Source organism: Bubalus kerabau, chromosome 6 (genome assembly GCF_029407905.1).
Source record: "Bubalus kerabau isolate K-KA32 ecotype Philippines breed swamp buffalo chromosome 6, PCC_UOA_SB_1v2, whole genome shotgun sequence".
Lineage (NCBI taxonomy): Eukaryota > Metazoa > Chordata > Mammalia > Artiodactyla > Bovidae > Bubalus > Bubalus kerabau.
Window position 1 is genome coordinate 4850436 of NC_073629.1, and position 21886 is coordinate 4872321.

At 43.6% G+C, this 21886-nt stretch overlaps 1 protein-coding gene across 8 annotated transcripts in view; it reads right to left on the minus strand.

Moving 5' to 3' along the window:
* Nucleotides 1-21886, minus strand: part of PBX1 (PBX homeobox 1) — a 335848-nt gene that overhangs the window by 202208 nt on the left and 111754 nt on the right. The window contains exon 1 of one of the 8 annotated variants that reach the window (XM_055587223.1): nucleotides 457-1459. The exons of the other annotated variants lie outside the window; for them this stretch is intronic. Coding sequence (XP_055443198.1) covers nucleotides 457-493 — 37 coding nt within the window. The 5' untranslated portion in view covers nucleotides 494-1459. Of the gene's footprint in view, nucleotides 1-456; nucleotides 1460-21886 lie in introns of those variants that run through there. 8 annotated transcript variants of the gene reach the window in all.

The window sequence follows — 21886 nt, forward strand, 5'->3', positions numbered from 1 at the left end:
GTACTGGGCTAAGCAAAAGCATACTTCTAGAAAATTCCAGCTAAAGTTAATACGTGCAACTGTGGAACCTTTGAGGTCACATCATTCTCATTTTGTAGCTACCTTGACCCTCATGCTACTTTTTCTGCCTGGATATGAGCTGTATATGGCCAGTGACCATATACATTATCCATTTTTAATATTTCCCCCGGCATATGGTGTGGTGCACACAAGTACATCTGGGGGCTTCCCGGTGGCTCAGTGGTAAAAGAACCCTGCAATGCAGGAGGCACAGGTTTGATCTCTGGCCTGGGAAGATCCCCTGGAGGAGGGCATGGCAACCCACTTGCCTGGAGAATCCCATGGACTGAGGAGCCTGGCGGGCTACAGTTCATAAGGTCACAAAGAGTATCAGACATGACTGAAGCGACTAAGCGTACATGCACACAAATACATACAACAGACGTTCAAACAGACCTGCAGACTTGAGATGGTCATGGGTAAGAAGTCCCATTGGACGCTACAACAGTCATGCAGGCAGTCTTGGGTCCAGCAGCCTTCCTATCAGACCCTGAGAAAATCCAAGCTGGCCTGCAGGCCCTGGCCTAAGTTCCGGACTGGGAAACTGCTCCAGCACCAGGTGTGGCTAGATGAGAGGAAGCTAACGGTCTCCAGGTTCTTACTTGGCAAGGAGAAGCGATAGAGCAGGAAAAGCAAAAGGAAGGTAGCTTAGAACAGTTTAAAAGGTGATGAAAATGATCAAGGAAAGAAATTACTCTTCAGAAGGAAATCTTATATGCCAGCTGCTCTCTGGTGAATTGCATGTGTTGGGACAAGAATTTCCAGGAATTGTCCCTGCCCAGAGAGTCAAAGTACTTCCTTTGTAAGAGCTAAAAATTCTCAGGTTTTAGCACATCCTCGAGCTGCCCTTTAGAACCTTCTGCATTCTTAAGCATTCCTTCTCATTTTGGCATCATGTGACTTTGTGACCTTAAACTACAATGTAATGTGGCCTGTGTCTCCACTGCTTCATCTGTAAAATGGGGGCGACAATTCCTGCCCCACCTGTAATATCAGATGCTGACGGGAATCAAATGGCTTAATGTTGAATCCAGGTGTGCTATAAAAACAAAATGAATCACTGGTGTTAGAATAAGTATGAGACATGAAAAAAAAAGTGTTATTTTTTAAATGAACGATTTCAAGGTAAGGGCTAACTCATCACACACACAGCAGTCACTTCACAGTCTTTCTTTTTCTTTCCTTTTCTGATCTTCTAACCTTAGAGAGACCTTTCTGGCCTCTTCTCACAGCAGGCCTGACAACCACTTCCAAAAAAATGTAACATTAAAGGTTAATTCCAAAGGCAAGCATAAAGTCCTTTATAGTCCTTCCCCACCAGCCCTTTTACTGTCTGTCTGTCTGTCTGAGATGCCTTCTTTCCCAGAAACCCACAGTCTACCCCCTTCCCAGCCCCCAGCCAGCATCTGACGTGGTGGAGATGATAGCTGATAATGCAAACCTGCGCTGGAGAGAGCGAGCGAGAGCACAGAGGGGAGGCCGAGGAGGAGCCGGTCAGGATTCGTGTAATCAGAAGGGTTATCTAATGCTAGTTTCATTCTAATTGAGTCAGTACCATATGTCACCCCGCAATAACATCGCAAGCAGCATGCAACTGAATACATATTTAATTCACATAATGGGTACAGCAGTAGAAGTAATCAAGGCAGTTTGCCATAAGCCATAAAGAAATGTAGCTTGTTCCTATCAAGAAACATTTGGCACTTAGGGAGAGAACTGTATCGCCAGAGAGAGGGGAACTGCATTACTGCAGAAGCTCCAGGGGGAAGGCGGGAGGGGAGGGGTGGGTGTGGAGAGCAGGCGGAGAAGGAGATGAGGAGAGGGAGGAAGAAATGGGAGAAGAAAATCACCAAAGAGATGAAAGCCAGAACCTCGATCCACGTCGAACGAAAATCAATGAAGTAATATTATCAGCGGATCGCTGGCCATCTCAATATAATTAACAGTAATGGATTTATTGGCAGAAGCTTAATGATTTAACGTTAAATGTGCCTCAGAATTTCCTGTGCTGTCATGGGTCCTTCTCATTCCCTGCTGGCCCAACCTATGTCCTGGGAAATAGATGTAGCTGTGGAGAATTTAAAAAGAAAAAAAAATTCTTTTTTTACATCTCTTCATTTGGATTGGCATCTGACAGAAACCTGCTCACCCATTCCCTTCATTTCCTCCCTCAAGGAGATGATTAATACGGCTGGGCAATGCTCATCAATATCTTTGGACAGATCAACTGGAGTTTTCATTAAACCCATATTAATGTCCTAGATACACAGCTGTGGACAGGTTATTCTTTAAAAAAAAAAAAAAAAAAAAGAAGGAAAGGAAAAGAAAGGAAGAAAAAAGAAACCTTCACCTCCGTTAACTCTTTCTCCTGGAATTAACAGGAAACCTGGCCCCTTCCCTCATTAGGGCTTCTTCCACCAACATGTTTTGATGTATATTTCATGAGGATAAACAAACATTCATTTCACTTTGGGAAGGTGTTTGCTGTAATGTATTGTCAGCGTAGCTGGCAATGAGGGGACATTAATTTCAATTCTGGTGTTTAAACACTTTGGCGAGTCCCAATTACTCATTCCCCAGCTCGATATCAGGAGCCCCAAAGGAAGGTCGCTGGCTCTCAGAGCGGCCCCGGGCGCCAGCAGAAGGCGCGGTTCCACCTCCCAGCCGGCTGGCTCTTCTCAGAGCGAACTGTTTGCCCACCATTCCTGGGTCCCACGGCGATACGAAGGGCCACTTCTTCAGCAAAGATCCAGACTGCACTACTGCTATCTTCAGGAAAATCTGTGTGCTAACACGAGTCTAGAATGGAAATTAAAGTCTACTTTTTCTTGGCCTAAATCTGAGGATTCCAACCATTTTATGGAGAAGAGCAAAGCCTCGTAATCCAGAAAGGTAAGTACCGAAAGACAAATGGGAGCAGGGAGATGGAATCATGTGTCATTGGATGAAAACCTTAAAATAGCTGCAAGACGTGCAACTGGAGGGACTCATGGTAACACCTTCCAGCCACCCCACTACCCATTAGAAATGTATGTGGCAGCCTTTCCATCTGCAAAGAATCCGAGATGGAGACCTCACGCATCACAGGAGAAAATGTGTGGATGCGTCTGGCAAAGTTAGAAGACTAAATAGATAATCATTATTCATATGTATCTCTATTTCTGATTGCATTTGCAACTTTAAAAGTTCTTTAGCAATGCACCAAACCTCTCTTTCAAGCTGTTAGTGTATACACTCTCAAATACACCAGAGAATCTATTTATAGGAGCCAGCTAGCAAATACTCCACTGATATAAAGAAACCTTTTAAATAAGCTGGAAAACTACCCTTAAGTCTATCTGAAGGGTTATTTTCAGTTAATGATAAACTATCTAAAGGTAGATGAACATATGTTTCAAAGACCTCACCCTAAGTCTGAGAAAAGGAAGATGTAAAGATGACATGGGCCCTGGAATGAGCAAGGAAGAGCTGGGAGAGCCAGGCATTCCCCCAGCAAAGGCCTCTGCCACAAAGACTAGTCCCCAGGAGGTCACAAAGGGCTCCTGTGGGAGTAACGTGACACACAGGGTCTCAACCAGGTGCCTGCAGCAGGACACAGCTAGGGAGAGCTAGGGAGGTCTGCAAAACGTGAAACCAGTAACGAGAAAGAACACCCACCTGGCCCTTATCAAAGTTATTCTTCCTTAAGTGAGTGCTAAGTCCACACTTTCTCCAAATACAGATTCCTAAAAAGAACCCAGAACGGAGTACCAGAAGCCAATGCTGGTGATGGTTACTAGACAACTATTTCACCTCATACTGCCAATGAGACATACAAAATGCTCTTCAAGCCTTGCACGTTTGGGGGCTTTATTCAAATGCACACTGAAAATCCCTATGATCACACACGCTGGGCTGGTGCATGATAGATACCAGTACATGTGGACCACTGGTTCAAATGCTGAAATATTTCTCCACCAGTTGACAACAGCTGTGCCTTAACCAACCTCTCTGCCTCCGAGTGACACACTCTTTTTGCCCCAGTGTCCCTCCTGTGCTTCTCCGAGGCCCCAGCAGCTGAGTGTTACTGGCCAGCACACACAAGTGAACCTTGTCTTGAGGACCCTGCTCCAGCACTGTGGCCCTTGTCCACTCTCCCTGGCCGGTGACCATGCCACCCTGGCTGTTGTCAAAGAGTCTGAAGACCACGTCTGCATCCTAGCATTAACAATGATCAATGCATCCCTCATTTATCAAACAAGCTCAACCAAGGTGGACAATGCTCCTGACTTGCACCCAGGGGACCAGGGAAAGTAAGTAGAAACCTTGTCTCTCTCACTGACTCACCTCTGTGAATCCAAGGAGGCGTCGCCCTGACCCCCGTCCCACTTCCCTGGCCCTGCAAGTAATGACAGCCGGGTTGGTTGCTACTCCCAGTCCCCCAGTTTCTTTCTGCCTTGTAATACCTTAATGCACACCTCCTTCTAATCATTCTGGAGCAGCCGAGGGGAGGTTTTGTGGTCCAGTGGTTCCTGATGCTACCTCTGCTGCAGCTGACCCTACTTCTCACCCTGCACGACTCCCATCAGATGGACCAGCAAAGCTTCCCAAGAGTCAGACCAGACAGATGTGACAAACTAGAGAAGTCAGAGCACCCTTGTAGGTTTCTGGTGATCTAACACTTTCATCAAAAGGGAAAAAAAAAAGTAGAATGATAATCACCATAAAATAAAGAGCATCAGTTAGTGAACACCTTCCAAGTTAGGCCTTGTGCATATACCCTGTTGTCTAATCCTCACAGGTTCCTGGCCCTATAGGTAGCTTTCCTTTTTAGAGGTGAGTTAATGAAGGTCCACAGCAGGTAAGCAATATGCTGAAGCAATCAATACTAAATGGCTAACACCAGACTCAAACCCAGGCCTAACTAACTCCTAAGTCCAGCCAGGCTCTTCCCTCTGGGTGGCGCTGTGCTCTGTGACACTTAATGGTCTCCAGAAGACTGCAAGAAAGCCATGGTCTGTGGCTTTCTCCAGCAGGAGGGAGGGCATCCCATGTAGACAGAGTGCACGCAGGCTTTGGGACCATACAGATTGGGGCTCCTGTCCAGGTTTCATCCCTCACTACCCGTGCCACTTTGGAAAAGCTACTCTGGTCCCAGGTTCCCCATCTGAAAAATGGAGATGACACCAAACTCATGGAACCACTGCAGTTATTGAGAAAATGTTCATCAGAGTCCTGACATTGCTCCTTATACAGAGCGAGTATTCAATGAATATTCATTCTCCCCCTGTCTCCGGAACCTCCTTCTACTTGCAGAGGAAACAGAATTATTTCATGCACTATGTCAGGGCTTGAAGAGCTAGGAGGAAGAGCGGAGCATGGGACCAGGCAGAGGACAAGTGACCTCTGGCTTTAGTTGTCCACTGTGGGCAAGTTGATTGTGCATTCCTTCTACCCCAGGAACCATGAAGCTAAGCTAAGCTAAGTCACTTCAGTCGTGTCCGACTCTGTGAGACCCCAGAGACGGCAGCCCACCAGGTTCCCCCGTCCCTGGGATTCTCCAGGCAAGAACACTGGAGTGGGTTCAATGTGTGAAAGTGAAATGTGAAAGTGAAGTCGCTCAGTCGTGTCCGACTCTTAGCGACCCCATGGACTGCAGCCTACCAGGCTCCTCCGTCCATGGGATTTTCCAGGCAAGAATACTGCAGTGGGAACCATGAAGGTACCCTTAATTTGTAGGTGAGATAAGGACCCCCTGCCCCGATTCTGGAACACTCTGATAAACTGCTGCTATGCTACTTTCCTGGGCTAAAAGTACATTTTTCATGAAAATAGAACTAAAAATAAAACAACAATAATAATGCAGAAAGATCTAGGAAAAGCCATTCCCATCTCCCAAGATAGCTGTGACAGCAGGAAGCCTTCACAAAGTGAGCTACATAAAAGTCTGAATAACACTGGAAGATTCTGTTAAGGCTTTGGGTCATTAGACTTTTCTTAACAGAGCTAAAATGCTGCATTTGGAAGGCTAGCTTCCAGTACTGGTCACAGCATGTCATGTCCTGTTTCCTTAAGGAAGTCACTTAACCTCTCTGAGACGTGGGTTCCTGATTAGTAATTGGTTCTAGGAATTTATGTCTAATTCTCAGGGCTGTGGTAGTGATGAAGTGAGATATTTACAAGTTTTCTTTTAGTTCTTGCTGAAGTTCAACACAAAAGACTTAGTGGTTCTTAATCATAAAATGCTATATACAGTTGATCTACTTTCTATATTATAGATATGAGTACCGGCAAAAGAAGGATATAATCTATAAGTACGTATGTATAAGAACAAAGCAGTGCCATTACTGAGCACAGAGCCTCAAATCCCTTTTTGCCAATATTAGGTGGCATTAGAAGGATTCCATCTCTGAAAGTTCACAGGAAAAGCAAGTTGCCCTGTGTTATAAGTGATTTCTGGGTGTGTGCACTGATAATTTTGTTTATATTTATTACACTTAGGAAGTAACATCTGCTGCTGCTGCTGCTAAGTCGCTTCAGTAGTGTCCGACTCTGTGCGACCCCATAGATGGTGGCCCACCAGGCTCCCCCGTCCCTGGGATTCTCCAGGCAAGAACACTGGAGTGGGTTGCCATTTCCTTCTCCAATGCATGAAAGGAAAAAGTGAAAGTGAAGTCGCTCAGTCGTGCCCGACTCTTTGCGACTCCATGTTCTGCAGCCTACCAGGCTCCTCTGTCCATGGGATTTTCCAGGCAAGAGTACTGGAGTGGGGTGCCATTGCCTTCTCCAGGAAGTAACATCTATATAGATCTTAATGTCCAATGAGGCCATTCATGTCTATGAATCTAGGACAGTAGAGAAACATTTAAAAATAGTCTTCTCAACCCAAGTGAAGTGAAGTCGCTCAGTCATGTCTGACTCTTAGCGACTCCATGGACTGTAGCCTACCAGGCTCCTCTGTCCATGGGATTTTCCAGGCAATGGTACTGGAGTGGATTGCCATTTCCTTCTCCAGGGGATCTTCCCAACCCAGGGATTGAACCCGGGTCTCCCGCATTGTAGGCAGACGCTTTACTGTCTGAGCCACCAGGGAAGTCCTGTCTCTCAACCCAAAGGCTGGTGTCAAAGAAATACCTGGTCTGCCTGACCACATGGGATCCTTCTTCCCAGTGTCTTCCCATTCTGGCTTCTAAAATTTTAAAGCCTCTTTTAAACCTGATTCTCAATACTAAGGGCAAACACTAAAGCATAGATTTCCTTTGTTCTCCCTCAATTTTTCAGAATGTATAAAGCATAAGAGAGATCAAAGAATAAAGACAGTTCTTTTATTTCTGCAATACTTTCACAGAGTATCAAGAAACAGGGAAAACACGATGATAACACTCTCTGCCAGAGACAGGCAGACAGATCTATAGATATAACTACAAAAAACAAACAGTACATTCAAGCTGGAAGTATTCACAAGGATATCCACATGGCTGCTTTAAATGTGACTCTAGCTGTTAGATGTTCAGTACATAAACAAAAGGAAAGAAATCTTAAGAATAATCATAAAGCTTAGAGTGATCGCCCACCGATACTAAAAGGAAGAATAGGGTGCACAATTATCACAAGCACATATCAAAAGCACAAGTACATTTTCCCATCATAGTAAGTCTCCAGACCAGGTTTAGCAGTCCTTACCTAATTTACCCTATAACTAATCCACACACTGTGTATGTGTACGTGTGTGTGTGTGTGTGCATGTGTTACATCCAGCAAGGCTATACAGCAGAAAGACTAGGATTCGATTCAGATGGTCTGGACTTAAATCCCAGTTCTACCACTCCCTATTCAACCCTGGCAAAGCACTGAACGTTTTCAGTCTCAGGACTTTCCTTTGTAACACAGGGAAAACAACAACCTGAACCCTGCTTATCTCCAACACCGCAAGTCAAGATAATAAAAGTGAACCATGTGGCCTGTTAGAAGGAGCACTGGTCTTGGAATCACAGGGCCAGGGTTAAAGTCTTAGTTTGGACATTTGCTATTTGACCTGGGGCAAATTCCTTGTAATCCTAGGTTTCCTCTTCTGTAAAGTAGGGCTCTATCTTCTGCCTTAGGGCACCCTGATGGGGATCAAATGAGATGACATCTGATATGACATCTGGGAAGATGTATACCACAACACAAATGCTACCAGGATTGACTAATAGAGGCTCATGCAAAGGTATGCTTTTATTTGCTTACGGATACCCATCTGACAATGTTGAGTGTTAAACCAAAATTTGATAATGGTTATAGAACCACCACTTTCCCTTCATCCTCTTCTTCAGGACAAGCTTAGTGAACAGCTCTCCACATCAAAAATTCACAGCCTGGGTTCTTAGCAGGACTGGCATGCGGGGAAAATAAATAGAAGGAAGAAATGTACCTGCCGCTACTGTCAAATGGTCCATCCTTGCAATTATCCTATATTCAAGGAAGGAAGGTGTGAGAGGCAAAACATGAATGGGAAGAATCCCCTTCCTATTCAAGCTGTTTCCTAGTGACAAGCTCAGTGTATGAGGGATTCTGTCATGGCCGAGACTCTCAGCACTTACACCAGAGGACTCTGCCACCAGTTCCATTGGCAGCCTGAGGAACGAGGTGGCTATTTAATACAAAGAAAAAAATAAAGAGAAGAACCTGGAACTTGGCTAATCTTGTAGCACATGATTAGTTTTTTTTTTTTTAAGTTGAATTGATGTTTTTGAACTATGGTGTTGGAGAAGACTCTTGAGAGTCCCTTGGACTGCAAGGAGATCCAGCCAGTCCATCCTAAAGGAAATAAGTCCTGAATATTCATTGGAAGGACTGATGCTGAAGCTGAAACTCCAATATTTTGGCCACCTGATGTGAAGAACTGACTCAATGGAAAAGACCCTGATGTTGGGAAAGATTGAAGGCAGGAGGAAAAGGGGACAACAGACGATGAGATGGTTGGATGATATCACTGACTCAATGGACATGACTTTGAGCAAGCTCCAGGAGTTGGTGATGGACAGGGAAGCCTGGCCTGCTGCAGTCCGTGGTGTCACCTCAAGAGTTTGACACGACTGAGCAGCTGAACTGAAGTGGAAAATACCCAGCTCATAGGTAGAGCTGATAGTTGATAAAAACATTAATTAGTGACTAATGATCATTATTCCTAAAAGAAGAGCTCTTTGAGGTCAGAAGGGGCTTTGTTCTCTGTTTTGATTAACTGATTTATTCTACTGGTAGGCAGTAGAAGTGCCTAGCATCTAGAAGTGCCTAGCACCTAGCATCTGGCTCAATAAGTATTTATTCAGTGAACAAATGGAAGGACAGATAGGTGGACAGATGGATGAATAGGTCCTTCCTGTGGGTCCAGGAAGAGCCATACCAAAACTACTGCTCCTATTTCTAAATGCTTGCAAAGAGTGTGCGTGTGAAGTCGCTCAGTCATGAACGACTCTTTGCGACCCCGTGGACTGTAGCCCGCCAGGCTCCTCTGTCCATGGGATTCGCCAGGCAAGAATAGTGGAGTGGGTTGCCATTTCCTTCTCCAGGGGATCTTCCCAACCCAGGGATCGAACCCGGGTCAAAATCCAATTTATATGCTATTTTCTCACCAACTTAGAATAATAAGAAAGACCTGTCTGAATTAGTGACAGCTCTCTAAGACAGTATGTTATTAAAAAATAGGATGATTTCTTTCTAATTCTTCCCATTGGGCCTATAATATCCTTGGTAGATCTCATCTATTTTAATAAATCTGTAAGAAAGACTTATAATTATATTACATTATATGTAAATGACACTTTAACAAGACATAATCATATATTTGTATTGAGTACTTATATACTACAAAAATACTAGAAAGTACTAGTTTGTTTGCATGAATACTTGGAACATCCCCTTGAAGTCTTCTTATACTATTAATTTATTTAGCAAGTTTACTTATTGGTGGGTAAATATTTTTACCACTGAAGACAAAGGTAAATTGGACTTTACTGGGACAAAAGATCAAAACTTTGGCAAGAGCAGAATTTGAATTAATGTTGTTTCTTTTTGCAATTTGGTTTTCATTTACTTTCTGTGTCTTAGTCCAGAACAAAACTCAACAGGCTGTTAAAACTGCATTTCTCTCCTTACAGGCATCTAGGACTGCCAATCAGCTGCAGTGCATATTTGGACAGCTCTGTCCCTAAAAGGCAGCTGTAATTAGCCCCATAATTCCTCTCTTAAACCATCAAAAGTAAAAAGATTCATTTTAAATGTCCAATTAGTTTTTCAACTTGTTTATTACCTTTCCAGTTTTCATTCCCCATATTTTATGATATGTACAATATATAGATGTGTGTGCATATATACATATATCCATACACATGTGTGCAAGCAAACACACACACACTCACACACACACACTTCATTTTCTATTACCTGAGCATAACAGAAAAGAATACAACCAGCTTTCTTTTCCTTTACAATTTACTGCAAGGAAAAGGTTTAAATTTAGAAATGCCAGACTCATACATAGTAGGTGCTCTATAAATATGTGTACAGTTATAAATTAGGGATAAGAATAAATAACACAGAAACTCAAAGACTTCAGAGTGTTCTGCCTAGGGAAGAAAAGATGATGGAAAAAAAAATAATAATGGTCTTCAAATACTTGAGCAGTCATTGTGCAGAAGAGCAATGGATTTGCTTTACACTGTGTCCAAGGGGAGGCCTCAGATAGATGGGAGAAAAGTTTCACTAAGGCAGATTCAGTTCCTCAAGAGAAAAAACAGCCTGTTTCATGTATATAACAGCCTTTTTGTTAAATAATAATTACCTTGAAGGGTCCTTTAAGGTAGAAAAATGCTGTGATCTTACTACCAATTTCTAGAAGTATTTATACAATATTCAGATGACATTAGCCAGTTCTAGTGTTGCAGTGGTAGGAGTTTAATACTAAATACCTTTTGAATCTATAATTCTAATATTGTAATGCCCTCTCAGATACTCCTGAAACAAGCTCAAGGGCTTTGCCTTTTTTTTTTTAACAAGGCAAATAAATATGATAAACATTTGCTTTATGATCTTCTAAAATAAAATGCTTTAGTAACTGACTTCTAGTTCTTTATGAAAGACCTATTGGACCCTTCCTTCCTTCCTGGAAATAGGCTTTCTTTCTACTTTTATTAAACCATCAAGGTCCACCCAACCCACAGTACAGGGTCCAGTTCCACATGAGACAGAGTAAGGCAGTGGCTCCATTCTGTGGGTTCATTCTCACTAAGAAGGAAGAAACCACTGATGGATTGCACATGGTCACTCATATTTCCACTGACACCTCCTGGTCCAGCTAAGACCAGATCACTGCATTTAAAAAGCAGGAGTTTGGACTAAGAAGACATTATTTGTGAATTTCACCCCATAACTTGCTTTCTCTGTCAGATTTCCCATCTTTAAAATGAGGCTGAATCCGTGTTTGTCCTGAGAACCTCCTTCAAGGGGCTGTTACAAAGATCAAATGAGAGCACAAATATTAATAGGAACCTACAGTGCTCTTCTGGAGAAGGAAATGGCAAGCCACTCCAGTGTTCTTGCCTGGAGAATCCCAGGGACGGGGGAGCCTGGTGGGCTGCCGTCTCTGGGGTCGCACAGAGTCGGACACGACTGAAGTGACTTAGCAGCAGCAGCAGCACAGTGCTCTTCACAGGTTAGGGCCTGTTTCTGGGTAAATTCTGTCAAATTAACTATAAAGCATTAAAAATTCTATCTTTTAATTACTTACAATTAAATGAATTTTTAAAATAAATAAATAAATGAATGAATATAACTTCTTTTGACTTTTTCTTAAAAAAACATTAGGTCTCAGATCTAGTAATTTGGGAATTTTTAATTGTGCTTGACAATCTGATGATCTCAGCTTTTTGTAAATAAAAAGACCAAAAGAGAGCTGTCTGCTTGCAGTAAAAGCCCAGACGATTACACATACTGTGTCCACCACCAATTTTCAATGCAGCCTGAATCATAACTCTGATTATGTTATAGTATGTGACTCCTCCTGAGGTCCCTAACTCCTGACAGCACATCATGCCAGTGTTCACAGCAGCAGACTGTCTTCTTCATTGTCTCATGAACCTCTTTTTTTTTTTTTTTTTTTTTAAACCTCTTTCAAAGTGCAAACCAAGTTTGGCCAGGGTTTCCCAGTCCTCCGCCATCTCCTCACCATCATCTCCTGCCTGGTGATCATTAGTCAACTGAATAAAAAGCTAAGCCTAGTAAACAAATTATTTGATGAGGTTAATTAAGAGTGTGGAAACCCATGTAACCTTTAGGGGGAGGATCTGAAGGAGATCAGCCCTGGGATTTCTTCCGAAGGAATGATGCTAAAGCTGAAACTCCAGTACTTTGGCCACCTCATGCGAAGAGTTGACTCATTGGAAAAGATTCTGATGCTGGGAGGGATTGGGGGCAGGAGGAGAAGGGGATGACAGAGGATGAGATGGCTGGATAGCATCACCGACTCAATGGACATGAGTTTGGGTGAACTCCAGGAGTTGGTGCTGGACAGGGAGGCCTGGCATGCTGCGATTCATGGGGTCGCAAAGAGTCGGACACGACTGAGCGACTGATCTGATCTGATCTGAAGAGTAGGAGGAAAAGTTACCAGTGTTTATAAACATACACATATATATTTACTGGCAAGTCCATTTCTCAAAACATCAGTCTCAATACTAGAAGATATATGAAGAATTTGATTTAGTTCTTAACTCCTCCTGCCTAGGTGAGGGCAGTTTCCTCACCCTGTACAAGATTTTTCTGCCATCTCAGATAAATCTAAATTAAAATGAACTTAGAGCTGCCCCCTGGAGTCTGGAATACAGCATCCCCTAATTAACAAATGACTTTAGTGGAAAAAGCAGTTGCCCATAAAACTACCCTGCAGACGGTGGGCAGGAGAGGGGCTTCTGGCGATGGTGCCCTTAAATTTGGTCTTTTTAGCATTGTGTAGGTAGTGGCAAAGGTTGAGGAAGAGGAAACGATTTCTAGGAGATTAAAAAGAAAAAAATCTCCCACTGGTGAGCTTAGAGGTAATTGAGAAAAAAGTTTCACCTCTAGGGTTCCCCAGGGACTGGGAGAACAAATGCCCTGGATTGAACTAAGCAAGAACTCACGCTTCTGTCTTTCCTCCTTCTCACACCTCTGCCCCACTCCCAACAAATACCAGACAACAAAACTGCTCAATACTCCTTTCACCTGAAAAATTGTGAGTTAAGAAAGATCACATCATTAACACCTCGCTCTCACACACAAACACACACACACACACGAGCTAAGGAGAAACTGGCATGCGTCCCCAAGCCTCATACTTCAATCTTAGGTGAGAAACTTTCTGACAACAAAATGTATCACAGGACTGCATCTTCTTTAATAAAGAGTTCTTTTACAGGAATAATTATGAGTGTATATGTTAGCTAATGAAAACCCACAGATTACAAACATAGCTCAAAGGACCACAGGCATGGGGGCTGTTTCACCCTCAGTAGACTGCGGCAGATGAGGAACTGGGTTCCTGAGATTTTTCACCTGAGGCTATGGCCTCCAGCTCATGTTCTCAACCTGTCATATGAAGAAGGCCAATAGCTTTGCTCATCAAAAATGCAATTTCCCACACACGGAGGGCAATAGCACAAAACTATTTTCTTTCATTGCCAAATGAATTGTGTTTGGTAATCTGAAAGCATCATAAATTGCAGAGACACAGACCCATGAAGGATCATGCCTTTTATGCAGGCTGGGATACAGACAGAAAACTGTGGATACAAAGGAGCTGGACGTTGCCAGTATACAGAGAAAGGATGCAGATCCCGGGAGCGAAGTTCATAGTCTGATTTTCAGGACTGCTCTTTTGTTTTCTTTGGCCTTACTGCGTGGCTTGTGGGATCTTAAATTCCCCAAACAGGGATTGAACCTGGGCGTCGGCAGTCAAAGCACCAAGTCCCAACCACTGGACTGCCAGGGAAGTCCCAACATTTGGCTTTTGACCACTCTACGTATTCCACCAAATGATTTCCTTGTCCTACATAAGCAGACGAATTCATGTGCAGTGAACAATCCCTTTTCACTTACACTTTGTTAGGAATTTGCAATGATTCTCCATTACCAACCTTGTCAATCTTACAATCCTGCCTTGAATACAAGGCATGATGTTGAACTGGAAAGAACATGGCTTTAGACAGACCTAGACATGTACACTATCAAATATACTTTCTATAAATTGGGGCCAATAATACTAAATCTATAGGGTTGTTGGAAATTTAAATGACAAATTACATACATGAATGACCTGCTTAAAATTTCATTTGCCTCATCTCCATAACCTGACCCTACTCATCCTATCTTAGTCCATTTAGCCCACTACCATAGAAACACCATAGACTGGTAGCCAACAGTCTATAAACAAGAGAAATTCCTCACAGTTCTGGAGGCTAGAGAAGTTCAAGACTAGGGTGCTGGCAGATTTGGTGTCTGGTGAGGGCCCACTTCTTGGTTCACAGTTGGCCTTTTTTCTGTATCCTCATGTGGTAGGAGGGGTGAGGGAGCCCTCTGGGCCTCTTTTAAAAGAGTACTAAACCCATTCCTGAGTGCTCTGCCCTCATGACCTACTATTCTCCCAAATATGTCACCTCCAAATACCATCACATTGGGGATTAGGTTCAACATTTGAATTTGATGGGGGAGACACAACCATTCAGTCTAAAGTACGACCTTCCTCTATCACTACTCTTCACCCAAATTCTATGCACAAGACGCAGGCCAGTTTCCTCCCTGTCACCTCCTCCCCAGGCCGAATGCACTCCCAGCTCCATGCTTCCTTAGCACTGGTTCATCCCCCCTTATCACTCACCGTGCCTCCCTCCTGCTACCTGACCCCACCTCCACCTCTCCTCCATGAATCCAACTCTAGTTACCATGAAACCCAAGCCCCTGATTTTCTCTCTGAAATATCACTGTACTTTCAATCCATGACACCCAATAAACAACTTCATTGAACATTATCATCTGCAGTTCATGTTTTAGTCTCCCAAACACTAGACGCTCCCCACAAGCAGATATCAGTTCTTATACACTTTTTATGGACCCCATAGCACCTTAAAAGATGTGAATAAAGAGTGCAAATACATGTACTTTATAAACTGTAAAGCAGTATATATGTGGAATATATTCTTACTTGTCATAAACCACGGAGGTCTGACTTATTATTCTTGTTAAGATCTTAACAGTACCTACCAGTTGAGCAGGACTTCCCTGGTGGCTCAGCTGGTGAAGAATCCACCCTCAATGTGGGAGACATGGGTTTGATCCCTGGGTTGGGAAGATCCCCTGGAGAAGGGAACAGCCACCCACTCCAGTATTCTTGCCTGGGGAATTCCATGGACTGTATAGCCCATGGGGTCGCAAAGATCTGGACACAAGCAACTTTCACTTTCACCAGTTGAACAAGGGATAGAAATTAGGCCAAGAATCTGAACTGAAGTGTCCAAATGGGTGTGACAGTCATCAGATGAGCCTGACATGACAATCTTATGCAAGGAAAGGGAAAAAAAAAAAACATCCAAGTAGTCGCTGTCATGGGTAGGGCAGACCCTGTGGGGCAGCGTGTCCACTTAAAGGCAGACCTCAGTCCCTGGCTTAAGGGTCAAGGTTTAAGCTTTACCAAAAAAACAAACTCTAGGCAGCTAGGGAGTGAATCAGGCAGGGTTCTTTGAAGAAAGCAATAATGCTAACATGTATTAGTCCCGACAGTTAAAAACCTTAATATCACTTAGCTAGCAAGTTGAAGGACAGGCTTTGAATCCACTTCAGAGGCTGTCCTCTTAAATACTTCATTCTAATCCATTTCAAGACTTGGTGTCTGAACCAAAAACGTGCTAGACCATAAATCTGGCACCATGGCAGCCAAGGTACAGGGCTTGAAACTGTGTCCTTAGAACCACCTTGCTTCACCTGGGAGCTCTAGTTTCCACATTTATACACAACCCTGCCTCAGTGCCTTGCCTTCTTGGTTTGACACATTGCCCTACTTGGACTTGATCTTAATTTCTTATCCTAGTTCACACTTATTCTCTGCTGGTCTAGGACCAGTAGTATCCTACGTCTACTACAAAACTCCAATAATGTAAGGGTTCTGCTTATCAGGAAGGGATCTGAAAAACGGAATGAACCACAAGGGGAAGCCCAGGCAATAAGCTGGACAAACACAGCACAGTTATAAAAGCAGAGAGGAGATAATTAGGTTAAATGATAATATGAGGACTCACCCTAACGATGGGACTAATGCCTTTATAAGAAGAGGAACAGACATCGCAGCATCTTTTCTCTGCCCTGTGAGGCTACAAGAAGGTAGCTATCCCCAAGCCAGGAAGAGGGCCCCCGCTGAGAACTAAACCCCTGATCTCAGGCCCCAGCCTCCTGAACTGTGAGTAGTAAATGTCTGTTGCTTAGGCCACTCAGTCTATGGATTGTGTTATGGCAGCCCGAGCTGACTAATATATCTAGTCTGATGGAATATAGAAATTTTACATCCAATCCCCACCAGGATCTGCCTGAGAAGTTTTCACCCAAGCAAGTTCAGTGGGATATAACACAGGAAGATAGCACTTAATCCTTAGCATCAGATGGGGGTCCTGGAGTTCATTCATGATGAGATGAACAATAATAAGGGAAAAGATCTTGCATATATAAAGGGAGGACATTACAGGAAAAGCCAGTAAAGTGCATGGCCCCTCATAATGATTGGCAAGCTGATACATGGTATACATCAGAAGAGTTCCCTTATTGACAAGGAAAGTCCCCATCCATTTGCCAGGCCTGGATTTGGCTGGCTCAGTCTGAACAGTGCTGGGCCCTGGGGTGGTGGCTGCATCATGCAGAGACTACTGTTTTCACCAAGAAGGCACCAGGATAGCAGAGAACAAGGACTATTATTACTAATAATACCTCTTTAGTGAATGGTAAAAGAAAGAAATTTCCTATTTTCTTTAATGCTAAGGACTAGATGCCAGAGGTAGGAAAAAAAGACCCAGAAGGGAATGTTTATTTCTATCCCATTTCTTTTTTTTATTATTATTTTTTAACTTTACAATATTGTATTGGTTTTGCCATAAAATGGTTTTCCAATTTTTTTCCACTAAACTCCTAGGGGAGACATCTGTTGACATCACCTATCAGTCCAGGACCAAGAATTACAACTTAGATTGTTCTTCTGGTTCTGCCACCTACCAGCTATGTGACTTTAAACAAGCCACACCAGATCTCGAAACCTCAGTATCCTCATCTTAAAAAAAAACAGTGAACTGTATTTTCTTGGCCAATCTCCTAGGGTTGCTTTTAATAAGAATGTAGATGCGAAAACATTTAGTCTTTGAAGCATCATGTCAAAGAAAGGATTTACTTGCATGAGTACCATGAAATCAAAACATCATTTCATCAAGTTTAAAGACCCTTTCAGATGTGTGAGCCTGTGCTCTCTTTCTCTGACCAACCACCCAGTATCACTTTTGGCCTCTGTTAGCCCAGGACCTGTGGCCTCTGGGATCAGATGGATTCTGACCTGTTAAGTATTTCTTCATTCTTCTCCAGTTTGGTAAAATTAATGATTTTGCTCCCTGAAGCTGTGGCACACTGGGTGGTTTCTAAATTTTGGCAGCATCTGAAAAAATTTCTGCCTATTTAGTTGGCATCAAATTCTTAATGGTACTTAGTGGTTCAGAATTAACTCCTCCACCTCAGACTTATCCAGGACATTCCATGCCTATTTATAATTTTCTCAGAACACCTTGATTCATAGCATCACTCCAAATCCCTAGGCTGCCTCTCTTAACTCAAAAAAGGGTTTTAGTGGCAATTATCAAAAAGCAGCATCCCAACTTAGCAAAGCAAGAATGACCTTGGCAGAACAAAGTCAAGAACATAGGAAGAAAGCTATTTGAATACCTCAGCCACAGAATCAACTAGAAAGGTCTTGAAAACACAAAAATGCTAAGGTTCTCTGCTAGACACAAGTTCAACTTTGCATTCCTCCTTGCTCAGGTGTATGTCATGACCTCAAGATAACCAGACTTGATACCATGAAAGCAAATCTACTTCTAGAAATATGCTTTAGGGACAAAACAAAGTAGTGCCATCTCATGAAATAAGGAAGTCCCAGCCTTAACAACGGAGAAGGCAATGGCAGCCTATTTCAGTACTCTTGCCTGGAAAATCCCATGGATGGAGGAGCCTGGTAGGCTGCAGTCCATGGGGTCACTAAGAGTCAGACGTGACTGAGCGACTTCACTTTCACTTTTCACTTTTATGCACTGGAGGAGGAAATGGCAACCCACTCCAGTGTTCTTGCTTGGAGAATCCCAGGGATGGGGGAGCCTGGTCGGCTGCCGTCTATGGGGTTGCACAGAGTCGGACACGACTGAAGTGACTTAGCAGCAGCAGCAGCCTTAACAAACTTGAGAAACAGAGATGGGACTGACCAATGACTGACGACTAAAAGGTAAATTTGCCCATGAAAAGTCAACTGGACAGGGAAACTCTCATTGTTGAAAACTACACAGACCCATGTCTTGTTTTCAGCTCAGCATCACTTCATCTCTGTGCCCCAGGTTCCCAATGTGTAAAACACGGAGAGTTATTCAAGCCCCTCTCTGAACTTTCCCTATAAATTTCCCCATAGCTATGCTTTTGCTGCACTAGACAAGAGATTCCTCCAAAGACCTGATGAACCGCAAGTCTGTCGCTCTGCCCCCTAGCGGCTGGGTGCAGCACCTGCTGGGATCCTAGCGTGAAATCCCACCGCCTTCCCAAAACAGTTCCATCCCGCTGGAAAGTTTACAACGGAAAGAAATGCTCTTTCTCCTGATTTTACAGTGCCAAAACATAAGCAGTTTCACAGGAGTTTAGTGTCTTAAGGCAACTTAAAAATGTCAGTTACTTTTTCAGAAGGAAAAAATGCCAGAGAAAGTAAGGCTGAGGAGAGTAGAGAGAAATGGTGGCTCTTGGAGCTTGGACTCTGGGGTTCTGCCTGCCCCGCTCTGACCCTTCAAGGACAGCACTGAACATGCGTTTACAGTCTTAAATTATTGCAGGTGAGGAATATGGCTAATCTTCTAAGATAATCCCTTAACTGTACAATGCTTCCCCCCTACTTTTCAAATTTAATATAAAATATATTCTCTACTATGGTCATTATCACAGCATTTATCTGTCTGGTTAGCAGGTATGTATTGTACAAATTTGCTGGAGCCCAGATAGGTGTGCTGGATTTCCTCAGAAAATGACACTGAAGAACTCAGAAAAGTATTCCATATACACCCACGCCCGCATGTGTGAGAGTGGTGCTTTGGTGTTGCCCCTTTCCATCGAGCACAACTGTAGCTGTAAGACAGAGCGGGAAAGTAGAGAGTAAAAGACAAAAAAAAAAAAAAAGATGACATATCCCTGCCTTTAAGAGCCAACACATTTACCAGATGAATTCAGGACAGACAAATCACAGGTAGCCCAAAAGCCAAAACAACATGACTGAGGATCCTCCCCAGATAAGAACAAAAATCAAAATCTGTATGAGCTTAAGTGTATATACACATTTGCAAATAAGCAGATGTACACACAAGAGGCACAGGTATGTCTCCGCACATCTATGTGATACGCAGACAGAAGTTTAAAGAAATGAGGCAAATATCTTCTTATAAATACAACGGAGTGGTTATAAGAATGCCGATCGGCTGTAGCTTAAAAAAGGGGGAGACAATCCTCTGGAAATCATGAATACTCTAAGAACCTCTAAGACTCAACCTGAATGCAGACCCTTAAGCTCTCAGCTTTGCCATTAAAGCTGGGGCCTAAATTATTGATCTCTTGCCTTTATCAGCATAACAGTCACGTCCCAGTATCGAGATCTAAGTACACTGCAGTCCCTCTGCTGCAGCCACTGAAATAATTAGGAGAAATTCTCATTAAAGGAGAGTGAAAGGTTCAGACACAGAGGCAGAGCAAGGGGTCTGGGAGGGTGTTTACTGTCTTCCACAGGGTCGAAAGATCACTGGGATCAAATCCCTGAGCAGTGCCCACAGATGACAGCTTATCAAAGGGAAAAAGTACAAACAATTCACACATGCGGTGGCCCTCTCTGGTGTGTTTACATCTGCGAGAGTCTGTGTCACAAACAGGCTGCCGAGAAAGCGGCGTGTTCACGGGTGGGGGGGAGGCTTGGGGGGACAGAGCTTGTACACTTGGTGTGTCAACAAGGGAATGAGAGGAAAAAGGAAAAGGGGGAAAAAAAGGAAAATAGCCCGAGTAAGAAAAATACATGAAAAATAAATAAAAAGAGACATATTAATAATGCAAAGTCCACGGTGGACTCTCTTCAATTTAATTTATTCATTCTTTGAAAGTACAAGGGGCCCAGGGAAGAAAGGAAAGGTAAGGCATATGGGCAAGCCCGCACTTGCTGATGAGCTCCCAGTTGGCTTGGTAGAGATGCCAGGATAATATATACCAGGATTCAGACACCCGCACTCACAGAAAACCTTTACTCCTATGACGAGGCTCTCTATTGACTTGAATGCAGATTTCACCAGCCTCTTACTCTCCCCCTCCACTCACACACACACACACACAAAATTCAGCCTTTCACACGTTCCCAGAAATGGCCCAGACTTATGAGGAGAGAGCAAAGGACAGAGAACAGCCTTTCACGCACTGTACTGATGGAGAGAAAGGGTTACGACAGGGGAAATTAAACAGGCAGCAAGTGGTGAAACAGTGAGGGAAGAGGGCAGTGACGGACAGAAACCTCTCGCTCAGCCCTGGGTGCGGGCACACGCGTGCGTGCACGGCACTCAAAGTTGGCCCATATTTAATGTCAACGTTCAGTCATTTAAAAGAAAAATTCCATCTCACCCAGCTAATCAGAATTGTTAGAGAGACCATTACCACAAACACTGGGAACATCTGAAATTGATTATTTTGACTTCGTTCCGTTAATGAAATCCTCCAGCGACCAAAAACTAGCCTTCAACAAATTTCTACATAATGAAAAGAAAAAGCAAGAGCAAGTTCACTGACTTAAATATATATGTGTGTGTGTGTGTGTGTGTGTGTGTGTGTGTGTATATATATATATATATAAAGAAAAAGGACTATGTGTTTTTGCAATGTATATATGTTTATTCGGTGCTCCCTGTCGGTGCAGAATAATTGAGCCAGGCTGAATCTGTTCCCACCATTTTGTGAGAGTGGAGATATTAGCATGGACCTCACATCCCATAAGGAGCACCACATCATTAAATGTCTAGGGCTGGCGCATGGGGAAGAGAAATGCGGGATGTCACCAGCTGATAGGGAAGAAGACTTGATGTTATTTATTAGGGAACACTTACCAGAAACTGCATTTTCTCCATTTGCATTAGATACGGCACCGCTGCCTTTGCAAACTGCACAGAGCAAGTGGACTCGGGCAGAAAGGGAAGACTCCTCCCTCGCCCCCGCCCCCAAGCTTTGTTCACTGTCCCCTCGGTCTCCCTAGGTCTACAGGGCGCCTCACCTGACCACCTTCGGTCCCTCTCTCTGCTCTGCCCCCTACTTCCTTTTTCTGCCCCACAGTCGCCTTGTCGCTCTGAAAGCCCCTTTCCCACCCGTGGCTCTGGGTGGTGTCAACAGATCCAGCTCAACCCCATCTTTCTGACCCCGAATGCTTTCAGTCAGCTGGCTACTGAGATGTCAGGATGCCTACAAGGAAAGGCCATCCCTTCAGCGCTTATAGGTGGATTTCCCCTAAATTCAGGAATTACAGGAGTCACCCCGGGGTGGGGGA